This window comes from Mastigoproctus giganteus, chromosome 9, assembly GCF_048544385.1.
Source record: "Mastigoproctus giganteus isolate SK-2022 chromosome 9, ASM4854438v1, whole genome shotgun sequence".
Classification (NCBI taxonomy): Eukaryota; Metazoa; Arthropoda; class Arachnida; order Uropygi; family Thelyphonidae; genus Mastigoproctus; species Mastigoproctus giganteus.
Window position 1 is genome coordinate 205,657,202 of NC_143583.1, and position 24,403 is coordinate 205,681,604.

A 24,403-nucleotide genomic window follows, 5' to 3' on the forward strand; every position below is an offset into this window, starting at 1 on the left:
TGACTCTGATGGCAGATGTAGCGTGCTTTAGCTCATCTAAGGGTTATCTGACTGAGGTAAGGCACTTAAGTGGCTGAGTAAAATGAATGAGTGAGCTCTGCTCTTCATTATAGGTGAGAAAAGAACAGGGAGAGGGGAAACAAATACTCAGGGAATAACAGAAGATTGGATCTTATGAAGTTTTTACTCATGGGAAGTAAGTTGTTGAACAATGGAATAAGTTTCCCCCAATCTGAAAAAAAAGGTAGTATGGCTAAGTTCAAAGCAGGTTTGGATGGTTAACTTGAGAATAGGAATAGATTAGACCATATTTAGAATATTGTATTTATGAATATCCTGTTTCACGTTTATTTTTTTTTTTTTTTGGCTGATCTTGAAAAAGTCTGCTTCCTTGCATCATTCCTTGCAATAAGATAAGGGACTCACCACAGGAAGTTGGAACTCTTCTACATTATCTGAACTAGTTCTCTGAGCCAGGGCAGCCCATGGGGCTTTGTTAATCATATATATGAATTTTGCTACTAAATAAGGTGATTATCCTATTGTATAATGAAATGGTTAGGTTGAGTACTGCATACAGGTCTGGAAACCTTATTTGTGGAAGGATGTGGAACTGTTGGAGCAGGTGCCAAGAGCAACAAATTTGGTGAGGGAAACAAAAGTCAAAGTAGTATGGTGAAGTTCAAAGCAGGTTTGGATGGTTAACTTGAGGAAGGGTAGAACTGAAGCCTTTCCTGGTAAGGAAAGGCTTCAGTTCTGCAAATTGCTGAATCTGCAGACTAGACACCTGCAAGGTGATCTGATTGAGGTGTTTAAGGCTTTGAATAGATTGAGCAACTCAATGCAGATGGTATTTCTCCTCTTGCTCAGACTACACGTGAGAGGGCATAAATTCAAGTTGAGGAAGGATGGTTGTGGAACATACCTGCAGAAGTTTGCCTTCAGCCAGTGGATGTTTAATTGTCAGAACAAACTTCCATTTGGTGATGTAGAACTGGTAGTTTAATAAATTCAAGAAAGAACTAGAAAAACTGTAAGAGGGGATGCCGGGTGATGTGGAAAGTGCTGGTTTCCCCCCCCCCCTTTTTTTTGCTGATGATGTATGTTTGCTTTCTTACATCATTTGCCACTAATAATACTATGGTTAATATTAATAATGCTTTGAACTGATAAGAAAAAAATACAATGGTAAAGGCAGATTTTTTAAATGTATAAAAATATTTATACTTTCAGCTAAATACTCAATGTATTATCATATGTCTTCTAACTTTTACACTAATGCCAGTGTCCCCCAAGGTTCAGTTCTTTCCCCCCACTCTTTTCCGTTTGTATATTGATGACCTTCTTTCATTGACTGGAAATCCTATCCATAGTTTTGCGAATGATAGCACATTGCATTCCACTTTCCATTTAGAGAAACCTTGCCCTGCTCAATCAGCTTCAACTTCTCGAAAATATGCTACCAATTCCTTAAATGCCGATCTTCAGATAATTCTCCAGTGGGGCAAAGACAACTTAGTTGATTTCAACACTTCTAAAACTCAGTCTTGTCTTATTTCTCTCAAAAAGGATTCTTCTGCTCCTATGCCTATCTTTAGTGACACTCCGATTTCTAGGCAAAATGATATATCTCTTATGGGCATTACCCTGACTTCTTATCTCTTTTGGCACAAGCACATTACAAATATTGCTTCCTCTGCATCTAAAAAACTTCGTTTTGTCTTTCGCTCTCAGCGTTACTTTTTTTCCAAACAGCTGCTCACTCTGTATAAATCACAAATCCGCCCTGCCATGGAATATTGTTCCCACATCCGGTGTGGTGCCCCCAAAACCTCTCTCAGGCTCCTTGATTCCATTCAGAAGAGGGCAGTTAGGTTAATTAATGATTCATCTCTAACAGTCTCTCCACTCGCTGTCTCATAGACGTACTGTTTCTGCTGCATGCCTCTTCTACAGATACTTCCATAGGCACTGTTCTTCCAAATTGGCTTCTATAATTCCCGCTCTCTCTTTCAAAACAGTCCGAACACGTGCCGCCACCAGCCAACATCCATTTACTGTCCAACTTCAAACCCACAGAACCGACTTTTCATCTTCCTCATTTATTCATTCAACTGCCGTTTTCTGGAATAACCTTCCTGCATACGTATTTCCTGAAAATTACAATCTACAGAAGTTCAAGTCCAATGTCGACAAATATCTTCTTTTGTCTTCTCAACCTCCAACCCAAGCACGGTACTAAGTACTATAAGTTCTAATACCTCTCGTGTTTGGGGTTTACATAAAAAAAAAAAAAAAAAAAAAAATTCATATAAATTTTATAATGAAAATTTCTTAAAATAATAATGGTGTTATCTCAGTCACAAAATCCTTGTTTAAAATCTTTTTCCATTTCTCTAGAAAAACGTAGGAAAAACTACTTTTTTTGGGTTCATATTTTTCACAGAAGCCTGTCAAACTGGCTTGTCGGTTTGTGCTCTGACATGACTTTTCACTCTGCTGCCATTGGTTCATATAGATTTTTCAAGTAGGTGGCTATGGATCTCAAATATTATCTTATACTGGCAGTTACATTGTTTTCTTTTTATTTTACTAAGCATAATTTCTATTTAAACTGCACCATACTTTGCAATTTCATATCAGCTGATGAAATAAATGGTATAAATACAAATAAGCAGTATGAGATATGCAGTATGCATCACACGGAAGATCAACTTTTTTTTCTAAGTGGGGCCTATTGACATGTGGAGCATGTCTCAAAAACTTGTAAGAAAATTTTATTTTTCATTTTCATCATATAAGTGGTTAAGTACACAAGTTACACTATAAAAATAAAAAAAAACACACAGTTTGTAGTCCCATGTGTCAAACGATGGATTAACATGTTAAATAATTTCACTTTATTCTGCCTTAGTACAATGTATGTATTGCAAAATGCATAAGCCACATGTAATTGTTTATCAAGGAATAAAGCTAAGCTTGCAGAATGAATTCAGTTCATATAAGTAATAAATTTATATGTTATTATTAACTGATGGAAGTGTTTGGAAGTATGTCAAATGCGTTCACATTTTTTTTCAGTGTAGTCACAGAACAGTGCTACCCATATAAAAGTGGTATTACTGGAGAGGAAGGGAAATGTCCCTTTAGAATACCATATGGAAGAGGCAAAATTGTCAAATGTCCAAATGGCAAAGAGGATATGCTATACCACTCCACCCCACCCTACAGAGTTGGACCAAAGGTAAGACCAAATGTGAATAGTAAATCATTATAAACCTTAACATTTTTTTTAGCTATTTCACTTGCCAATAATTGAAAAAATATCAACAGTTAAAAATATCTGTGGTAGTGATGAGGGGGAGGAGAATTGACTGGGTTAGCATCTCAGTTTCAGTAAGGATTAAAGACGTTTTAAAGTAGACTGCACTTTTATATAACATATATTTATAGCATACTATCTTACTATTTACCCCTCCCCTATAATGTCACTTCTTTTCCCAACTAATAACCAAATTGATGGCAGTTACCCATGGATATTAGTGTCCCCATTATCAAAAGTGTTGCAAAATTGTAAAATAAGAAACCAGACTGACTATGCAGCTTATATAATATCCCCTCACCAATCAAATGGATTCAACTGCTCGTTAGCATGGTCTTTCTTGGTAGAACCAGTAAAGACTATGGGCAACATGTTTTATCATCATTGGCAAAAATGTGTGAACAAAATTTAAAGAAATACATTAACATATTATATTATGAGCCATATGGTTATGGTGCAAGGAAGCTTGCACCATAGAAGCAAGGAAGGGGGAGGGGGGGGAGAGAGAAAACCCTGGGTGTGCCAAGCCCATACTGGGGCTAACTAACGTTCTTAGCCAAGCATAGATAAACTACAAAAGAAAATTAATATCTCATGCCCACATATTTGGCATCAAATATTTTTTGGTTGGGAAGATGTGCACAGTGGTCCAAAATCCACTCAACCGAAAACCACAAAAAACAATGAAAACATTGAAATAGTTTGAAATTTAGTATATGCCAACTGGCATTTAATAATAATATAGAATAACTGGGATGCTCAACTTGAATAAGGAATGACTTTGCAACATTTTAACTGAAAACGTTTTTGGAGTGGGGAAGATGGAACCCAGTGTTCTGATGCAAAACAAAAAATTAAGAGTTGAAATCTGCACTGACATTTCAGAAGAAATTGGAAAAGAAGCAGATTTTCTAACATTTGACAACTCATGGGTGTTCTAGTGATCCTGAAATTAAATGACAAAGCCTCCAGGGGCTTTGTCATTATGATCCTGTAACTAAATCCCAGCTATTTCCTTTGACCACTCAAATTTTCTTGGATTATACCCATTTTTATGACATTATAAACACTTCCCATTATTGGTTCCTGTACTGTCTTATTTTTGGTACGGCCTATATCCTTGGCGAGAACTAAATCACGGATATTTCACTCCCCTTTGCTTTCTCTGTGTTGAAATAAATAACAGCTGTGTAGTTGATTAATGAAACTACTCCTGCTACACATTCTGCATGTTCCATGATTTCCAGTATATGAAGGAACTTAAAATTGCCCACAACAATGCACCCACACTTGCTTGCCCACTGTTTTCCTGCAGATTTTTATCATACTCTTCAGAATTGCTCAGCCTGTAATACATCTCCACTATCATCTTTCCTTTACTGCTAGCCATCTCACAATATAAGAACTCAACATCAATCTGGACTTGGTATTGGCAAATGATGCAAGAAAGTTTATAAAGCATCAGCCAAAAGAAAAGAATCTACATGCTTTACTCATCCATACACTCCAATAATTTGTCTAGTTCTTCCTTGAATTTATTATACTACCACTTGTACATTGCCAGATGAAAGTTTGTTCCAACAAGCAACCATTTGCTGACTGAAGGCAAACTTCTGCACATCTGTCCTGCAACCATCCGTCCTCAACTTGAATTTATGCCCTCTTTATGTGTGTAGTCCCAACAAGAGGCAAAATGCCATCACAATTTGGCTTACTCAATCCATTCAAGGCCTTAAACACCTCAATCGAACTCTCCAGATACCGCAGTGTGCACAACTGAAGCCTCTCTCTTGGTAAGAGCACTCATTTGTTCCCATCACCAATCTGGTTGCCCTTCTCTGCATCCATTCCAGCAGATCTACATCCTTCTTAAAATGAGGCCTCCAGAACTTGAATACTGTACTTGTGTACAGTATTCAAGATGTGGCACAACCACACCTTGTACAAAGGGACAGTCACCTCCTTATCCCTGTAGCAAAGTTTCTGTATAATCATTGACAAAACCCCATGAGCTATCCTAGCAACACTGCTCAGAGAATTTCATATCTGACTGCACTGTTACTGCCAGATATTTTTCATTTTTCACTACCCTGAATGTAGTTCCACACAGTTGGTATGTTAATGTGGGATTACTTCTAACCACATGCAGTGCCTTGCATTTTTCAGTGTTAAATTTCAACTGCCATTTGTCAGCCCAACCTAATTTTCCTACATCTTGTTGCAGTAGCTCACCGGATCACTGTCATTAACTCTCCTGCTGTTTGTATCATCTGAAAACTTAGACATTAAAACTGATATACCATCATCAATATCATTAATAAATACTGAAAACAACAATGAGCCCAGCACTGAACCCTGGGGGACACCACTAATAACTTTAGTACACACATTGATAACCACTCTTGTCTTCTCCCACTCAACCATCTCTTTATCCATAGCAGTAACTTGCCCTTGTTTTCACATTGCTCCAGTTTGTACAACAGTAATTTATGTGTAACAGCATCCTGAAGGCTACAGTATGCTGCTATAGCCTTTCTGAAACCCAAGTATATGATATCAAACTTAATTTTTGTATCCAGTTCTTTGGTCACTGCATCATAGTATCCAATCAAATTGGTCAGACAAGACTGGCCCTTAACAAATCCATGCTGTGACTGCAGTATAATTGGATTTTTGGTCCTGCATTACTTTTTAACCATTGACTCCATTATTTTCACTGGAACAGACATTATGCCAATAGATCTTTAATTATTCATGTCACCTTCTGATGTCCCTTTGTGAATTGGGGATACATTCACACATCTCCAGTCATAGACGCTCCCTTGAATCCAATGGTGCTCTCGTAATTATGGCTAAGAGTTTACTGCCTCCCAATTCATATAATTGGAGAGATTTCATCCACCCCAAGCACCTCTATTTTAGCTTCAACAATTTCTATTCCGCTTTCCTTTCAGCCATCACAAAATCATTTAGCTTCCCATTAGAGTTTGATAAACTTCTGGCATCCCCTTCCCTATATAATTCCTCATGTCAATGTAGATGTAAAATACCTGTTAAATTTGTCAGCAACCTGAATAAGGTCATATCTGACTGCACTTAACACACTGGCATCAAATAGCCCAATGAAATTCAACCCTTTATTCCTACTGTTAATATAAGTATAGAAATCTTCTTTGCTGCTTCTTAACATTCTTTTTCAGAGACTTCTCATAATCTGCCTTAGCTTGCCTAACCTCCTTTGTGATTTTATTACAGACTAGTTTATATCTATGGTAGGCTTCTGTGTTGCCTGATAATTCATATGCATCCTATGCATTTTTCTTCTCTGCCACAGATCTCATTAGTTCATTTCATCTGCCATCCATTTAGGTCTAAGCCTTGAACAGTATTTCTTAGTTGGTATGAAAAGCCTAGTAGGCTTTATGATTACTTCCTCGAATGCTTCCCATTTAAAATTTGCTGTTGGTTGCATCATCAGTTGGCCCACTGCATAGTATTTAAAAACTACCTGAGACCACTGTAGTCACCATTATGAAAGCAAAAGCCTTGAAAGTAGTCTTTAATTAAATTCCACATTAGTACACTGCAATCACCACCACCCAGTGGGTCTTTCACCTACAGATTCTTAATGCATGATGAATCACTGCTGATAACCACATCAAGAGTACTGCTTCCTCTTGTTACCTCTAACATGCTGCTGCCAAATAGGCATCCAACAAATCTGCAAACATCTTGCAAGTGTGAGTGACCAATCCACAAATTCCAGTCAACATCGGGAAAGTTAAATCCCCATTATAAGGCATTCTGATTTACTGGACCATTCTATTTCTCTGTATAGCTGTTTGGTATACTGATCACAGTCATTAGGCCTATAGCACACTCCTACTGTCATTTTTGCTTTCCCAGTGCTTATGTCACACCATACTGACTTAATGTTGCACTGGTCACCCATGTTGACTGGATGCACTGCCTTAGATTTAATATGCTTCTTAACTAAGTGCATTAACCCCTCCCCCCTATCCTTCTGTCCTTCCTGTATATTCCTGTATATTCCTTCCAGGTCACTGTTGAAAAAAAGCCGTGAATTAGGGTTGAACTTGAAAGTGTCTGCAATTCTGCCCAGACACGATAGGAGGGAGTATATGATGAGAGCCTTGTCGATCAATTCGGCCCTGGAGAGATTGTGCAAGGTTCAAGGGGTAGAATTTTTTTCAGCCTGGACTGTACTTGTTAACAGGAGCGATCGCTTCTACAGGGATGGGATACACTTAAATAGAAAGGGTGCAAGAATTTTTGCTGATGCTGTCGAGGCAGTGTTAGGTGGGTCGGAAAACTGCTAGTTGGGGGGGATAAAAGGACTAATAGATTAACAGTAGCCACTGGCAGAGGTGGAAGTGATTCTTGCACTGCTTCTATTCAAATGAGCAGAAGTCTGAAAAACAAGATGCAGGATATTTCAGAGACTGCTGGTAGTCATTGCGTTACAAGTAAACACATGGGTTGTGTTAGGGTAGCTAAGAATAGAAACAGGTGCATGTATACCTGCGTGTACACCAATGCTAGGAGTTTGGTAAATAAATTTGATGAATTTGAGGTATTGCTCAAAAGATCAAAGGCAGATATTGTTGGGATATCAGAGACGTGGTGTCACACAGATATAAGTAATGCGGAACTGGAATTTGGGGAATACAATGTATATAGAAAGGATAGACAGGACAGGAGGGGAGGAGGGGTTATGCTATTAATTAAGAAACACATAAAGTCAAAGGAAGTGAAGCCAGTTGACATCGATGGACAGGGCAGTGTCGAGTCAGTTTGGTGTGACATAAGCACTGGGAGATCAAAATTGAGAGTAGGAGTGTGCTATAGGCCTAATGACTCAGATGAGTATAATAATATATTGTACAGGGAAATAGAGTGGGCCAGTAAATCAGAGAGTCTTATAATGGGGGATTTTAATTTCCCAGATATTGACTGGAATTTGTGGGTTGGTCACTCGCACACTAGCAAGGCTTTAGTGGATTTATTGGATGATTGTTTTCTACATCAGCATGTTCGTGAGGCAACAAGAGGGAGCAATACTCTTGATCTGATTATCAGTAGTGATTCTTCATGCATTAAGAACCTGCAGATAAATGAACCACTAGGTGGCAGTGATCACAGTGTGTTGAAGTGGGATTTACTCAAGGAGGTAACTACCATCAGAGGTAAAGGGAAGGGTTTTTGTTTTCGTAAAGGCGACTATGATGGTCTGAGACAGTATTTAAATTCTATACAGTGGGACCAACTGATGATGTTACCAACAGCAAACTCAAAATGGGAAGCATTCAAGGAACTAATCTTGGTGGCTACCAGGCTTTACATACCAACTAAGAAATATTGTTCAAGGTTTAGGCCTAAATGGTTGTCAGATGGACTAATGAGACATGTGGCAGAGAAGAAAAATGCATGGGATACATACAAATTAATGGGTGACATGGAAGCCTATGATAGATATAAGTTGGTCTGTAACCAAGTCACAAAGGAGATTAGGCAGGCAAAGGCAGACTACGAAAAATCCTTGGCAAAGGATGCAAAGAAAAACAAAGGAGTTCTTTACATACTAGAACTCGAGAAGGAAAGGGATGAATCAGATTGGTCCACTGGATATTGATGGTTCAACAGTTGAGGATCCTGCTCAGGTGGCTAACAATCTAAACGAGTATTTTGCATCTACATTCACGCATGAGGAGTTATTCAGGAAGGAGAATGATGTAGGTAAAGTAAACATTGGCAGTGAGCTGGATGATTTTGTAATAACTGAGAGGAAAGTGGAGGAGAGATTGTTGAGGATAAACATAAAAAAGGCACATGGGGTGGATGGGATCTATCCAGTTATATTAAAGGAGGCAGCAAAGGAAGTATGCAAACCCCTAGCCATAATTATGAGAGCTTCTTTGGACTCAGGGGAGGTACCCATAGACTGGAGATGTGCAAATGTAACCCCAATTCACAAAGGAGGATCAAAGGCTGACACAAGTAATTATAGACCTGTTAGTTTAACTTCTGTTCCAGGTAAATTAATGGAGGCACTGGTTAAAGAAGCACTGCAGGATCATCTAGACAAGAATTCAGTTATAGCTCAGACGCAGCATGGTTTTGTTAAGGGCAGGTCTTGCCTGACCAATTTGATTGGATACTATGATGTAGTCACAAAAGAACTGGATGCAGGGAATAACTTTGATATTATATATTTGGATCTTAGAAAGGCTTTTGATACTGTTGCACATGGAAGACTGCTGCACAAATTGGAGCAGTGTGGCATTGGAGGCAAATTGCTGCTATGGATAAGGGGATGGTTGAGTGGCAGAAGACAGAGAGTGGTAATCAATGGACACTGCTCAACGTGGACTAATGTTATTAGTGGAGTTCCTCAAGGTTCAGTGTTGGGTCCATTGTTGTTTTCAGTGTTTATGAATGATATTGATGATGGGATATCAAGTTTAATGTCTAAGTTTGCAGATGATACAAAGGTTGGCAGGGTCGTTTAGGACACTACTGACGCTATGCTGCTGCAACAGGATCTGGAAAGGTTGAACAGATGGGCTGAGAGGTGGCAAATGAAGTTTAACATTGACAAATGTAAAGTACTACATATGGGTAACAGTAACCCCAGAGCAATGTATCAACTCTGCGGTACTACACTGACAGTGGTGGAGAATGAAAAGGACCTGGGGGTAATTGTGCAGGCAGATATGAAGTTCTCTGAGCAGTGCAGACGAGCTGCAAGAGTAGCTCATGGTGTCTTGTCAATGATATACAGGAATTTTTCTAGCAGGGATAAGGAGGTGATTATTCCCTTGTATAAGGCAATGGTTAGGCCACATCTTGAGTACTGTATACAGGTCTGGAGGCCTCATTTCAAGAAGGATGTAGAGCTGCTGGAACGGGTACAGAGAAGGGCAACAAGATTAGTAAATGGAACAAAGGGTTGCTCTTACGAAGAAAGGCTTAAGTTTTGCAAATTACAGAGTCTGGAGACTAGGCACCGGCAAGGTGATCTGATAGAGGTGTATAAGGCTTTGAATGGTTTGAGCATGCTCAATGCCAATGGGATTCTTCATCTTTCTCAGAATAATCACCTCAGAGGGCATAAATTCAAATTGAGGAAGGACGGATGTCGGATAGATGTGCGGAAATTTGCCTTTGGCCAGCGGGTGGTTGGTTGGTGGAACCGACTTCCATCACTTGTTGTTGAAGTTGATAGCCTAAACAAATTTAAAGCTCAACTGGACAGGTATTTCGAACGAACGGAGGGGTGAAATGGGAGAGGGTTTTTTTTTTTTTTTTTTTGGCTGATGCTGAATAAGCTTGCTTTCTTGCATCATATGCCTCTACTAATGCTAATGCTAATATGTTGTGCACAGCATATTCAAATTCAGCATCACATGTCTGAGTAACACGTTGTCTGCTGTCCCTACAATGTCTGCATTTGATGACTTAATTAGTACTTCAAATTCATCAAATTTATTTACTATGCTCCTAGCATTAGTGTACATGCAAGTATCCATATACGTGTTCTTACCCTTAGTTATCCTAACACAGCCCATGTATTTAATTGTTTCACATGCCTTTTGCCATGAGGCACTGTATGAAATCCCCAACACCTTACTTTCCAGGCTGCTGCATGTTCCAATAGAAGCAGTGCAAGAATCACTTTCACTTTTGCATACAGCTCTAGTTAATCTATTAGTTTGCACATCCGCCAAACTCACAGTTTTCCAACTCAACTATCACTGCCTTGATAGTGTCACAAATATTTTTGCACCCCTTCTATTTAAGTGTATTCCACCCCTGTAAAAACTGTCTCTTCTGTTAACAAGCACAGATTACGCTGAGAAAAATTCTACCCCATGAGCCTTGTACATTCTCTTCAGGGACAAATTGACTGACAAGGTTTTCAACATGTACTCCCCCCCCCCATTGTGTCTGGGCAGAATTGTAGACACTTTCGAATTCAATCCTAACTCATGACTTTTTCCCAACATTGTCCTGTTCTGATTAAATCCTCAGATCTCCTACTCTTGATATTATTAGTGCCAAAATGTACAACAATATCACCTTTTTTGCCCTTAAGAGATATCTGCTCTACAATGTCTTTTTTTGCCCCTGGCAGACATACCCTTGTCCTATTCCACTTGAACAGCCTTTGGGAAGGATCCTGTTGCTTTCAGGCAGCAAGATGCCCAACCTCACCCTTTCGCTCCTTCCCATCTCTCCTTAACCTTTTATACTCACCTAAGTGAAATTCATTATTCCCTATTTGCAGGATGGCACATTTCATTTAATCCTGTATAGTAATATAACATTACCATATACAAATTAAGGTCATTATTTACCTTAATTTGCTCTTAGTCTTTCTCTGTAGCATGCAAGTGCTGAAGATTGTTATTTAATTTATCATGTCCTTCCATGTATATAGCATTACAAAGTATTCCACAAGAATTTTGCTTAGTACAGAACCATCATGAAACTATCTGTCACAAAGAAAGTTTTATAATAGCACATAAGCTTTCAAAAACATGGCATGTACTTGGGGCCCCCCAAAAGTAGATTTTTTAGTTGACATTTATCAGGCTAACTAGTTTTACAGTTGTTTGACGACGAAGTGCTTTTAGGGCTAAAATTATGAGATCAGTAGCATACCTGAAAATTTAGCCTTGTGGGGGAGGGGGGTCCAACAATTTTCACTGAAGGATTTAAAATAGTACTGAACTACTACCATTGAAAAAACTTATATTCCTGTCAGTCATGGGGAGCATCTGGAATCCCTTGGTCTCCTGAATGAAATTTTATGTGCCACAAATTTTTTCCATTATTATTAGAAATGATGATAATTTTTTTAGAAATTTTTTAAGAACGTAAAGTAATACAGTACAGAGCTTTTTACAAAACAAAATTACAAATATTAATAACAAAAAAAAGGGATCTCTAAGGTTCCAATGGGATAAAGATTGCCCTTATAAATAGGACTACCATTTACAGAGAAACCACTTGAATAAAATGTATCATTTTTTTTACTAAAATTGGATATGCACCCTTCGTTAACCAGCTGTGGTGGCATCCCCATTTGTAGCAAAAACACTGCCGTGGCCTGACTTGTGCCCATTTTTCTTTTAAATGTTATATATATTTTTTAAAATTCTGCTTGAACAGTGCCAATATTTCACCTTATATAATGGATTCCAATGCTTATTGTATGTAATTTTTTAAAGTTTTAAAAAAATTAATTTTTAAAACAACCCATTTATTTTCAAAAAAGCAAAAATAAATAAATTTTTCTAAAAATTACAAAAAACCTATTAGACATAAAATAGAAGCATCAGTCTTTTCAATTTAAAAAACCATTAAGCATGTAAAATTTCAAACTGTATATGCACACATATTTCTCTTTATTACATATGCAAATATTAAAAAAATTTTAAATACTTAAGTATAATCAATACTATTAGCTAATTCTACTTCAGGCTAATTTTAAAATTTATTTCAAATTTGGTGCCTTCACAGCATGTGAAATCTGAAATTACATAATGTTTCTGCAAAGTAGTGGCTATTTTGAATGAGTACAGGGTTTTATGTTATTGTCTTTAAGCTATGAAAATATCTTTCAAAAACAGCTAGGGTTAGGTGGTAGATGCTTATTGACCTAGTGGGAGAGGAAAAACAAATAACATGAAACTTCTGACAAATACAGCAGAGGTACTTAGCAAGTACCATAACATTCTTCGGCAAAATAATTGCAAAAATGGTGGCAGGGCACTTGATGTTTTCACCCCCCACCCAATTTTTATATAAAAACTATAAGAAAATCACTTCAGAAACTATTGCAATAAAAATTTGACTATTTAGGATGGTAGAAAAAATTCTAAATTTTAATCATTGATTAATGGTTAAAAATTACCAGTATCTCAATAACATGAAAACATCTGAGGGACACCTGTGAAGTACCTCCCACACTTGCTGGGTTAAGCTATACACAGACAAAAAAAGATCAACTCAGATGCATAATCAAATCCTTGAATGTAGGTTCAGTAAGAGAGCAGTTAAACAGTTGGCTTTGCCATTAAATATTTTGATTTCCATGTGTGTTTTTTTTTTTTTTTTTGTAAAGGTGCATAGCACTTCTTTCCTTACAGAAGGAAAGAAGTGTTTATTGGGTATCAGTGTCTCAATATAAATTAACTTTAAAAGAAAAAGCAGAAGTAACTGAACTAAAAATAAACTGAGTGCAATTAAAAAAAAATAATGTATAAAAATATTAAAATAATATGACAGTTTTGAAGACTGTATGGTTTATATAGTTTATATAGTAATTTAAACAATGAAGATATTGTTTAAATAATAAGATAAAACCTTAACCAAACCAAAACACCAATTTTGGTTTGGTTAAGGGGGAAAAAATTAAATTCTTTTATGTTAAGGATTCTTTTATATATTAAAAAAAGTTTTTTCTAAAATTGGATGTGAATCCTTTCAATAAGTATCAACCTTTAATATTTGCTAATCCCTTGAAATTATACAAGTTCTAGTGCAAGTAAATGTCATAAGTCAAACACACACACACACACACACACACCTCTAATCCCTTGATATTCTAATAAAAACTGTTTTTTTTTTTTTTTTTTTTATTTATAGGAGGAAGAAATTATGCAAGAAATATTTAGTAATGGTCCTGTTCAAGGTGAGAGCATCAAGATATATCTAAACATAAATAAGATGCTAGTGAATAAGTACACTGATTTGAATTTGAAGAATCCTTAACAGTAAAAATTTAAACCTTGATAAACTTCAGAAATATACAATTTATATAAGAACACACACACATGTATAACAAGGGATGTTGCCAATGCACACATGTGCATTATCAACATCTCTTATGTAGGACCAGACTGGTCTGTGACTAGTGAAGGCTCAAAGTCAGGAACTGCTCATATAAGATTTTAGTTTGCAGATGTGGCAATCAGTTTTTGAGTATTGAAGAGGAAGACTGGACAAGCATTGAAATGTTCCTAAGTTTAAACATGGAATGATTGTGGGGGCAATGACATGCAGGTACCAGTATCTCAATAACAGCCAGCACTAAGTGCTCCCATTCTGTGATGTCATGAGTCTACCATGACTGGCTCAACAGCAGTCAAACAACCAACCAAAGGTCACACATGTGGTCAACACCTGTGGTGAGTGTTGCACATCTTGTCTCATAACAGAGCACAGCACAGTAGCCAAGGTAATCACCCAGTACAACACATGAACTTAACAAGTACAGGTCACTGTTGAAAAAAAGCCGTGAATTAGGGTTGAATTTGAAAGTGTCTGCAATTCTGCCTAGACACGATAGGAAGGAGTATGTGATGAGAGCCCTGTTGATCAATTCAGCCCTGGAAAGATTGTGCAAGGCTCAAGGGGTAGAATTTTTTTCAGCCTGGTCTGTACTTGTTAACAGGAGAGACTGCTTCTACAGAGATGGGATACACTTAAATAGAAAGGGTGCAAGAATGTTTGCTGATGCCATCGAGGCAGTGTTAGGTGGGTCGGAAAACTGCTAGACTGGGGGGGGGATACAAGGACTAATAGATTAACAGTAGCCACTGGCAGAGGTGAAAGTGATTCTTGCACTGCTTCTATTGGAATGAGCCGCAGCCTGGAAAATAAGATGCAGGATATTTCGGAGACTGCTGGGGATCATTGGGTACAAATAAACACATAGGTTGTGTTAGGGTAGCTAAGAAAAAGAACAGGTGCATGTATGTACACCAATGCATGTACTTGCATGTACACCAATGCTAGGAGTTTAGTAAATAAATTTGATGAATTTGAGGTACTGCTCAAAACATCAAAGGCAGATATTGTTGGGATTTCAGAGACGTGGTGTCACACAGATATAAGCAATGCAGAAATGGAATTTGGGGAGTACAATGTCTACAGAAAGGATACACAAAATTAACACGATACACAGCATGTAAAAAAAAAGGCAGCCATACTTCGGGTAACAAGTTGGTGATATTTTTCATTCTTTTTTTTTTTTTTTTGTGAAAACTGCAGACATGAGAAATATTAAAACCTACGGTACATAGTACTGTGCATGGATTAAAGGTTGAGAAGATGGATAGAAGATATTTGTTGACATTAGGCTTGAACTACTGTAGATTGTAATTTTCAGGAAAGATGTTCCAGTAAATGAAAGTTGAATGAATATATGAGGAAGAAGAAAAGTTGGTTCTGTGCATTTCAAGTTGGACGGTAAAAGGATGTTGACTGTTTGTGGCACGTGTTCAGACTGCTTTGAAAGAGAGAGTGGGAATTATAGAAGCCAATTTAGAAGAACAGTGTCCATGGCAGCATCTATAGAAAAGACATTCAGCAGAAACAGAAGATCTATGAGACAGAGTGGAGAGACGCTGTTAGAGGTGGGCCATTAATTAACCCAACTACCCTCTTTTGAATGGAATCTAGAAGCCTGAGAGAGATTTTGTGGGCACTGCCCCAGATGTGGGAACAATATTCCACGGTAGGGTGCATTTGAAATTTGTACAGATTTTTTGGAAGAAAATTAATGCCCAGAATGAAAGAGAAAACAGTTTTTTAGATGCAGAGGAAGCAATATTTGTAATGCTTGTGCCAAGAAAGATTAGAAGTCAGGGTAATCCCCAATAGGGATATATGATCTTGCCAAAATCAGAGTGTCATTGAAGGTAAACATAGGAGCAGAGAAATCCTTTCTGCGAGATATGACAGGTCTGAGTTTCAGAAGGATTGAAATCAAGTAAGTTATCTTTGCCCCAATGGAAAATTACCTGGAGATCAGCATTTAAGGAATTGGTAGTGGATATTAAAGAAGTTGAAGCTGAATGTGCAGGGTAAGGTTTCCCAAACTGAAAGATGGAATGCAATATGCTATCATCTCCACTCCTTTAAAGCATTTGTGAGGTCCACTTTCAAAGTATTGTCTTAATCTTGCCCTAACAAAGACATTCAGTTGGATTGAGGTCATTGTTCTTGTCACTGGATTGAGGTCATTGTTCTCTTCAAACCACAAGTCACAATCCTCGCCCTTGATAAGAGCAATAGAGCATTGCTACCCTGGAGGGCCACTTCTATACAGTTTTAACAATATAGGGTACAAAGAATTGTCCAGAACAACATTATTAATAATTGATAATAAATATTGTAATAATACAATATTAATAATCCTTGCCCTTGATATAAGAGCAATAGAGCACTGCTACCCTGGAGGACCACTTCTATACAGTTTTAACAATATAGGGTACAAAGAATTGTCCAGAACATCAGTGTAAGATACAATATTAATAATTGGAATTTGATTCTCTACCTGTCATGGAAACACTTTAATTTCAAAGTTTAATAGGTTCAATGTGGTCACTCACAGCTCCAAATTCAGATTCTCTAGGATGGTGAGACAGGGTAACCTATTATCTCAGTGCACTGCCATTTAATACACCTCAGTACTCTGTGGTGTATCTAATCAAGGGAAAAGAAATATATAGTAAACTTTGTAATTCCTTTCTTTAGTCACTGTTTTACAAAACTGCGTTGCCAAATTTCCATTCGCCAAAGGATTACTTGCTTTTCTTTTAGGCAGAATATTTAAGGGTAAATGCAGAATAAATATACTGGTAAGCATGTTACCATATACTGGTTATTTTTATTAATTAAAAAAATAAAACTTTGCATTAATCATTCCAAATATTTCATTATTCAAGGCATAATAAAGATATGTAAAACAGGAGATTCTCATTTTAATCTGACCCTTGTGATCAATATGAGGATTCAGTAATATATGCTTTTGAGTGTGACTACAGTTCAAGCCTATATGATGCTAAAGGCAGTTATGCCCTTGTATTCTCTATCTTTGTAAACTTCACAGACCTTATATGGCCATTCCAGAGTATAAATCAAAAATTTATTGTATTTATTTAACATTGTATATTATATGTTGTCCTTTCATGATTTGAAAGTCTTGTTAACCTTCTTCCACTCCCACTCCCCACAATATTGACACATGTTTCCTTGATATTGAATAAATTTAGATTTAATAATGCACAAAACTGACAGTATTTTTATATTAGAGAACTAATTCAGAATTTCAAACTTCTGCTATCAGCACCTAGCCAACTGGTCAGTTCAATGTGGATGCATCACACACTTCTGTATCTACTTTTGTTTGGAACTTGTTCTATGTCACAAATTCAAATTACTGCTCAAAGAATATTCAGGTCACTGTTGGCCTGAAGAGTCCTAAAGAGGTCTCAAAATGTTGGCTAAAAGTTTTAGTTATTGATATACCTTGCAAGTGCCTATTAATAAACTAAAAATTTAATGTGGATAAAATTTATCCTCAGTAGCTTAATTTCTTTTAACATAATCTTCTCCACCTGTGATGGCTTACATTTTTATATTTATAAGCTGATTTAAGCTGCATGATATATTTATTTATTCAGTATATCTATGGTTACAGCTACTTTTCGTGTAAGAGAAGACTTTTTTCTTTATCGCCATGGCATCTATCATTACACACCTGTTTCTAGTGACTTACCAGAATCTAACCAAGTAGGATGGCATTCTGTGAGAATTATTGGGTGAATATTTTATTTTACATATATCCTTTATTATGGTTTAATGATTTTCATTACTGAAAACATTTGAACTGTTATTAAAAATGGGAATTCTAAACTTTGCAGGTGGGGAGTTGATAGAAGCCAAGGGAAGCCAGTTAAGTACTGGGTAAGAGTTATTTCATCATCTATAGAGATAAAAAAATAACGTTTTATCTGAGTAATAGATATTTCAAAATTGTCCTAATTCTGTTAAATTCTGCTAGGTTCACTAAAAATAATTAAAAATAAAATATTCTGGTTATGAAGTTAATTTATCTTAGATATTATTAATATCTAATGGAAATTAAATAGAAAAAAAAAATAATACAGAATATATATATTTTTAAATCGTATCCTGAAATCTCATCCATAATATAGTTAGCTATATTTGGTACTGTTCTTCTGTTTTTTATTTTATATTTGACAAATCATTCCACATACAATTTTGCTTTTCTTTTTTCCCCCCCAGATTTGTGCAAATTCCTGGGGAAATCTTTGGGGTGAAGATGGCTATTTCCGTATTCACCGAGGGGAAAATGAATGCGATATAGAAATGTTCATTATTGGGACATGGGCACAGAGAAACCAAATGGCAGACATTCTAAGCAATGAAATAAGTGGCAGCTTCCAAACATCATGATAGAAAAAGTTGTATATGTGCTTCTCACTTGTATGTATATTGTATTCATATTAACACTTTGTATTCATATTAACAAACTGTCATTTCACAGTAGATACAGCAGAAAGAATTATGTATATCATAATACATATCAGAATTAAATTCATAATAGTAATACAAATTTAAAATGTATCTTACCCCTGATAAATTTTCTTTGCTATGCAAATTATTTTAACTTTCATTAGAAAAGAATATAAGAAGGGTACTCTGCTTATACATTTTCAATATTCTCATTTAATTTATACTTGAGCATTTATGTGGTTAAGATTAAACTGATATGATATCTACTCTTTTTGTTATTTTTTTATTTGCTTTATTATTTTTTATTTGACTTTTATTATTTACAGAAATAATTTAAAAAAAAAAACTTTTTCCATATGATAAAATGTAGTTTACTTGGTTGAGAAAGCAATAAAATGAAGAAAAATTTCCAAACTGCACACAGTACCAAAACAAATAGTGACATTTCTGAACCACTTATGGCATGGGTATAACTTTCCTTTTTTTCCACCCCTCCCTGTTTTTTTTTTTTTTGCTAGGAGCCTAAACGTATAAAAATACTGAAGGTTGCAAACCACAAGAACAGTTCCTTACCATTGATTACCAATTTTCAAAATATAATTTCTGTTATCAACATTTATATTTAGACTTTATTATTTTTTTTTTACATTTAGTAACTAAATATGATGAAAATGTAACGATTATTGCATAATACTAATAACATTCTTAATTATATTGTTATAATAATATTGTTAAATACCTAGAAAAACACAAAACATAAAACAATGCAAAAAAAAAATCAAGTGTTACTAAAAACAAATGTTTTCAAAAGTCAGTGGGAATGCATAATACTTAGGGCTGCCTATGTGGCAATAGGTTGGATGCCCCCTGAGCTATGCAATTCTGCCATTAGACTAGAAGAGTTACCTTACAAGTCAAAGAGCACCCTTTGTTGTTACTAATAATGCAATTTTTTTTTTCATTTGTGGATGTGTTATCATACAGTTAAAAAACAGAAACAGTGTTCTTCAACTTGTAACCCATTCCCCTGCCTAGGAATAAAATCCCATCTCTAGATTCAGAAATATTGCCAAATTAATTTGTTTTGGTAAAGTTTAGATTACGGAAATTTCACTGCGTTCAAAAACAAACAAATATATTTTACCACGTGGAAAAGAAAAAAGTATTTTCTCAGTCATTTATAGAAATAATTCATCCTCGCATAATTGACCTTTTCAAATCACGTTTTATGCCATAAAAATAGTAAGCATTCATTTATAGTTTGACTTATTTTTCACAATTTAACTGCTAATGAACAAATGTAATGGCGAATTTTTTAGAAACTATTAATAAATAAATTAATTAAATCACCACTTGTATGCAATTTCTATCTACATTCTTATGGAATTATTTACACAAAACTTAAATAATTTTTTATTCATGAGAATGAAGACACTAAAACATGTTTTGATTTTTAATTTATATTAAAGAGTATAAAGTATTTCACCATTGTGCAGTGGGAAACCACTTACATTTGATTTTACTTATATGTTTATCTTACTGACATATGTAAATACTAAGAGAATATTGGGACAAAAATATTTATTTTAAGAAGTTTACAAAGTTTAATTTTGGTGCATTTATTAACTCTCAATAAAGAAAATACATGAAAGGCCAACTATAATAAATAAAAATTACAAGACCACACAAAGATACATGATATATGAAGATATAAGAAAGTGAAATTACCTACAGTTCAAATTCAAAAATTAAGCATTAAAATATACATAGAGTTGTTTTTGCATTAGCAATACCCCTTTGTGCAGGAATGGACTGGTATGTGACTGATGAAGGCTCAAAGCTGTGGGGAGGGGGGGGGTAGCTGATATAAGATTGTAGTCTGCACGTGTTTGATCAGTTTTAGAGTGTGAGGAAGAATGGGTCAGTATCAAGATCTTCCCAACTTCAAACATGGAATTATCAAGGGGCAAGACATACAGGTGACAGTATCTCAACAACAGCCAACATGGTTAAGTGCTCCAATTCTCTGATGTCACAAGTCAACTGTAACTGGCTCTACAGTTGCCAAACAACCAGCCAAAGATCACACGTGGGACAAGCCATGTGTGATCAATGCCCATGGTGAGCATCGTGTGTCTTGTCTCATAACAAAGCAGTGCTGCAGTACAGTGGTTCATCTATCCACTCAGTACGATGTAGGAATATCAAGACCAATATCTACATGGACTATGCACTGGAAATTAAATCATATAACTGGACATTAAAGCAAGAGGCTCAAGGTAGTGGGAGTGCCTGTGGCTCAGGGGAGAACTGAGGGGGGGGGGGGTTGTCCTCTGAATCACAACCTTTTGAAATGTACTGCTCGTTTGATGTTTGTGGAGTTATCAACAACAGGACATGATATTGCCAAGGGGGGATGTCTTTGTGTGTGCACAGTGTAAGGAAGTTAGGTGCCAACTCAGCATTGTTATGGGCCTTTATGAGAGCTTGAAGAACAGGGTGGATGCCCTCAAAGGATTTAAATTGGGGAGAATCAACCTCTCGGCTGCTCACATCAACGCCACAGCTTGCACTTGATCATCAGGCAACACAATGGTAATCCCAAAGCAGAATGCACTGGTCCCACAGGAACTAGTTCTACTCTATTGTCAGTAAAAAGGAAAATATTTTGTGCAAAAAGGAGAGGTGGAGCAGGACCAGGATATGTCTGCCAAGGACAAAAGATTTATGATGTTGTAAAGCAGATATCTTTTAAGGGCACAAAAGGTGATATTGTTGGGATATCAGACGTGGTGTTGCAAAGTATAAGAAATACAGAATTGGAATTTGGGAAGTAAAATGTTTACAGACAGGACAGGAAGGGATGAGGGATTATGCTGGTAGTTAAAAATTTAAGGCAGTGAATCCAGTTGACACTGGTGAACAGTGCAATCTTGAGTAAGTTTGGTGTGACATAAGCACTGGGAAACAAAAATGAGGGTGGGAGTGTGTTATAGGTCTAATGACTGATGACTACAACAAACAACTATACAGAGAAAGAGTGGGCCAGTAAATATATTTTACTATGTTAGCATTAGTAGAGGCATTTGATGCAAGAAAGCAAGCTTATGCAGCATCAGCCAAAAAAAAAAAAAAATAAATAAATAAATAAAAAATAACCACTTTCACTTCACCCCTCTGTTCATTCGAAATACCTGTCCAGCTGAGCCTTAAACTTATTTAGGCTATCAACTTCCACGAAAAGGGTTGGAAGTCGGTTCCACCAACCAACCGCCCGCTGGCTAAAGGCAAATTTCCTCACGTCTATCCTACATCTGTCTTTCCTCAATTTGAATTTATGCCCTCTCAGGTGATTATTCTGAGCAAGAATCCCATCAGCATCGAGCATGCTCAAACCATTCAAAGCTTTATACACCTCTATCAGATCACCTCACTGGTGCCTAGTCTCCAGACACTGTAATTTGCAAAACTTAAGCCTTTCTTCGTAAGAGCACCCCTTTGTTCCATTCGTAAGAGCATTCCTTTATTACATTACTCGCACACTGTTAAGATTTTTGTGGATGATTGTTTTCTACAGCAGCAGCATGTTTAATAGGCAACTAGAGGATGTAATACTCTTGAGATGATTATCAGCAGTGATTATTCACGCATTCAGAATCTGAAGATAAAGGAACCACTGGGTGGCAGTAATCACAATGTATTGATCTGGGATTACTTAAAAATATAACTACCATCAGGGGTAAAGGGAAGGGTTTCTGTTTCATAAAGGTGCCTACAGTGGTCTCAGACAGTTTTTAAATTCTATACAGTGGGATCAACTGATGATGTTACCAACAGTGAATTATAAATGGGAAGCCTTCAGGGAAACCTTGGAGACTACCAGGCTTTTCATACCAACGAAGAAATACTGTTCAAGGTTCAGGCCTTAATGGATGTCAGATAAATTAATGAAACTCATGGTAGAGAAGAAAAATGCGTGGGATGCATACAAATTATCAGGTGACACAGAAGCCTATGGTGGATATAAGCTAGTCCATTTCATATCAATAGTTCGAATGTTGATGATCCTGCTCAGAAAGCTGACTGACTGAATGAGTATTTTGCATCTACATTCACACATGAGGAGGTCTGTAGGGAAGTGGAGGCCAGAAACTTATCAGACTCTGGCAGGGGGCTAAATGATTTTGTAATAGCTAAGAGCAAAGTGAAGGAGAAATTGTTGAAGTCGAACATGAGAAAGGCACCTGGGGTGAATGGGATCTATCCAGTTATATTAAAGGAGGAAGTAAGCAAACTCTTAGCCATAATTATGAGAGCATCCTTGGACTCAAGGGTGGTCCCAACAGACTGGAGATGTGCAAATGTTTCCCCAATTCACAAAGGATCGAAAGGTGACAAAGGTAATTAGAGCAGTGTTAGTTTAACTTATGTTCTGGGGAAAATAATGGACTCACTGGTTAATGAAGCACAGCAACATTATTTTTAGACAAGACTACAGTTATACTTCAGACAAAGCATGCGTTTGTTAAGGGAGAGTCTTGTCTGACAAATTTGACTGGATACTACGATGTGATCACAAAGGTACTGAATGCAAAAAATAATTTTGATATCATGTACTTTGATTTCAGGAAAGCTTTGGATAGTGTTGCACATGGTAGACTACTGTACAAATTGGAGCAGTATGGCAGTAATGGTAAATTGCTACAAGGATAAAGGGGTGGTTAAGTGGAAGAAGCCGACCGGGCCAGCCAGGTGGGTAAAGTGCCTGCCTAGCAACCCAAAGGTCGCGGGTTCGAATCCCACCTCAGGCTTGGATCAAAGTACTGCAAAAACCTTGGGAGGTGCATTATAGCCAAAGAAGCCGACACACCAACAACTACCAAAAAAAAAAAAAAAAAAAAAAAAAAAAAGTGGAAGAAGACATGTTTATCAATGGACACTGCTCTTTGTGGACCAATGTGATTAGTTATTACTGGAGACCGTCAGGGTTTGGTGTTGGGCCCATTGTTGTTTTCTATATTTATCAATGATAGATATTTTCTATATTTATCATTTAAGTTTAAAAAATGCAATTACTGCATATGAGTAGCAGTAACCACAGAGAAATGTACCAACTGTGTGGCACTACAATCTGGGTAGCAGAGAAATGAAAAAGACCTAGGGATAATTGTACAGTCAGATATGAAGTTTTCTGAGTGGTGCACACAGGCTGGCAGAGCAGGTCATGGGGTCTTGTCATTGACATACAGGAATTTTTCTAGTAGGGATAAGGGGGTGATTATCCCTTTAAGGGATAACACCCCCTTATAAGGCAATGGTCAGGTCACACCTTGAGTACTGTGTACAGGCCTGGAGGCCTCATTTTAGGAAGGATTTGGAGTTGCTAGAACAAGTACAGAGAAGGGCAATAAGTTGGATGCCCTTGTCTATATTTTTGAATGCCAAAAGTAATTTTGATACTTGGATTTCAGGAAACCTTTTGATACTGTTGCACATGGAAGACTGCTGTAGAAATTGGAGAGGTATGACATTAAGGGTAAGTTTCTACAATAGATAAAGGGATGGTTGAGTGGGAGATGACAGAGAGTGGTAATCAATGAACACTGCTCTTTTTCAACAAATGCTATTAGTGGAATTCTCCAGGGTTCAGTGTTTGGCCCATTATTGTTTTCACTATTTATCAATGATACTGATGAAGGTATATCGGATTTAATGTCCAAGATTGCA

At 36.7% G+C, this 24,403-nt stretch overlaps 1 protein-coding gene across 2 annotated transcripts in view; it reads left to right on the plus strand.

Annotated features, from left to right (window-relative positions):
- The window catches only part of LOC150081066 (putative peptidase C1-like protein F26E4.3), a 130,170-nt gene extending 111,376 nt beyond the window's left edge, over positions 1 to 18,794 (plus strand). Inside the window, exons 7-11 of one of the 2 annotated variants that reach the window (XM_090381871.1) lie at positions 3,082 to 3,244; positions 13,997 to 14,042; positions 17,838 to 17,958; positions 18,061 to 18,103; positions 18,446 to 18,794. In XM_090381871.1, the coding sequence (XP_090237997.1) occupies positions 3,082 to 3,244; positions 13,997 to 14,042; positions 17,838 to 17,958; positions 18,061 to 18,103; positions 18,446 to 18,616 (544 nt within the window). In that variant the 3' untranslated portion in view covers positions 18,617 to 18,794. The remainder of the gene's footprint in view (positions 1 to 3,081; positions 3,245 to 13,996; positions 14,043 to 17,837; positions 17,959 to 18,060; positions 18,104 to 18,445) is intronic. The other variant, XM_090381872.1, reaches the window with a different exon arrangement.
- Positions 18,795 to 24,403: the final 5,609 nt, after the last annotated feature.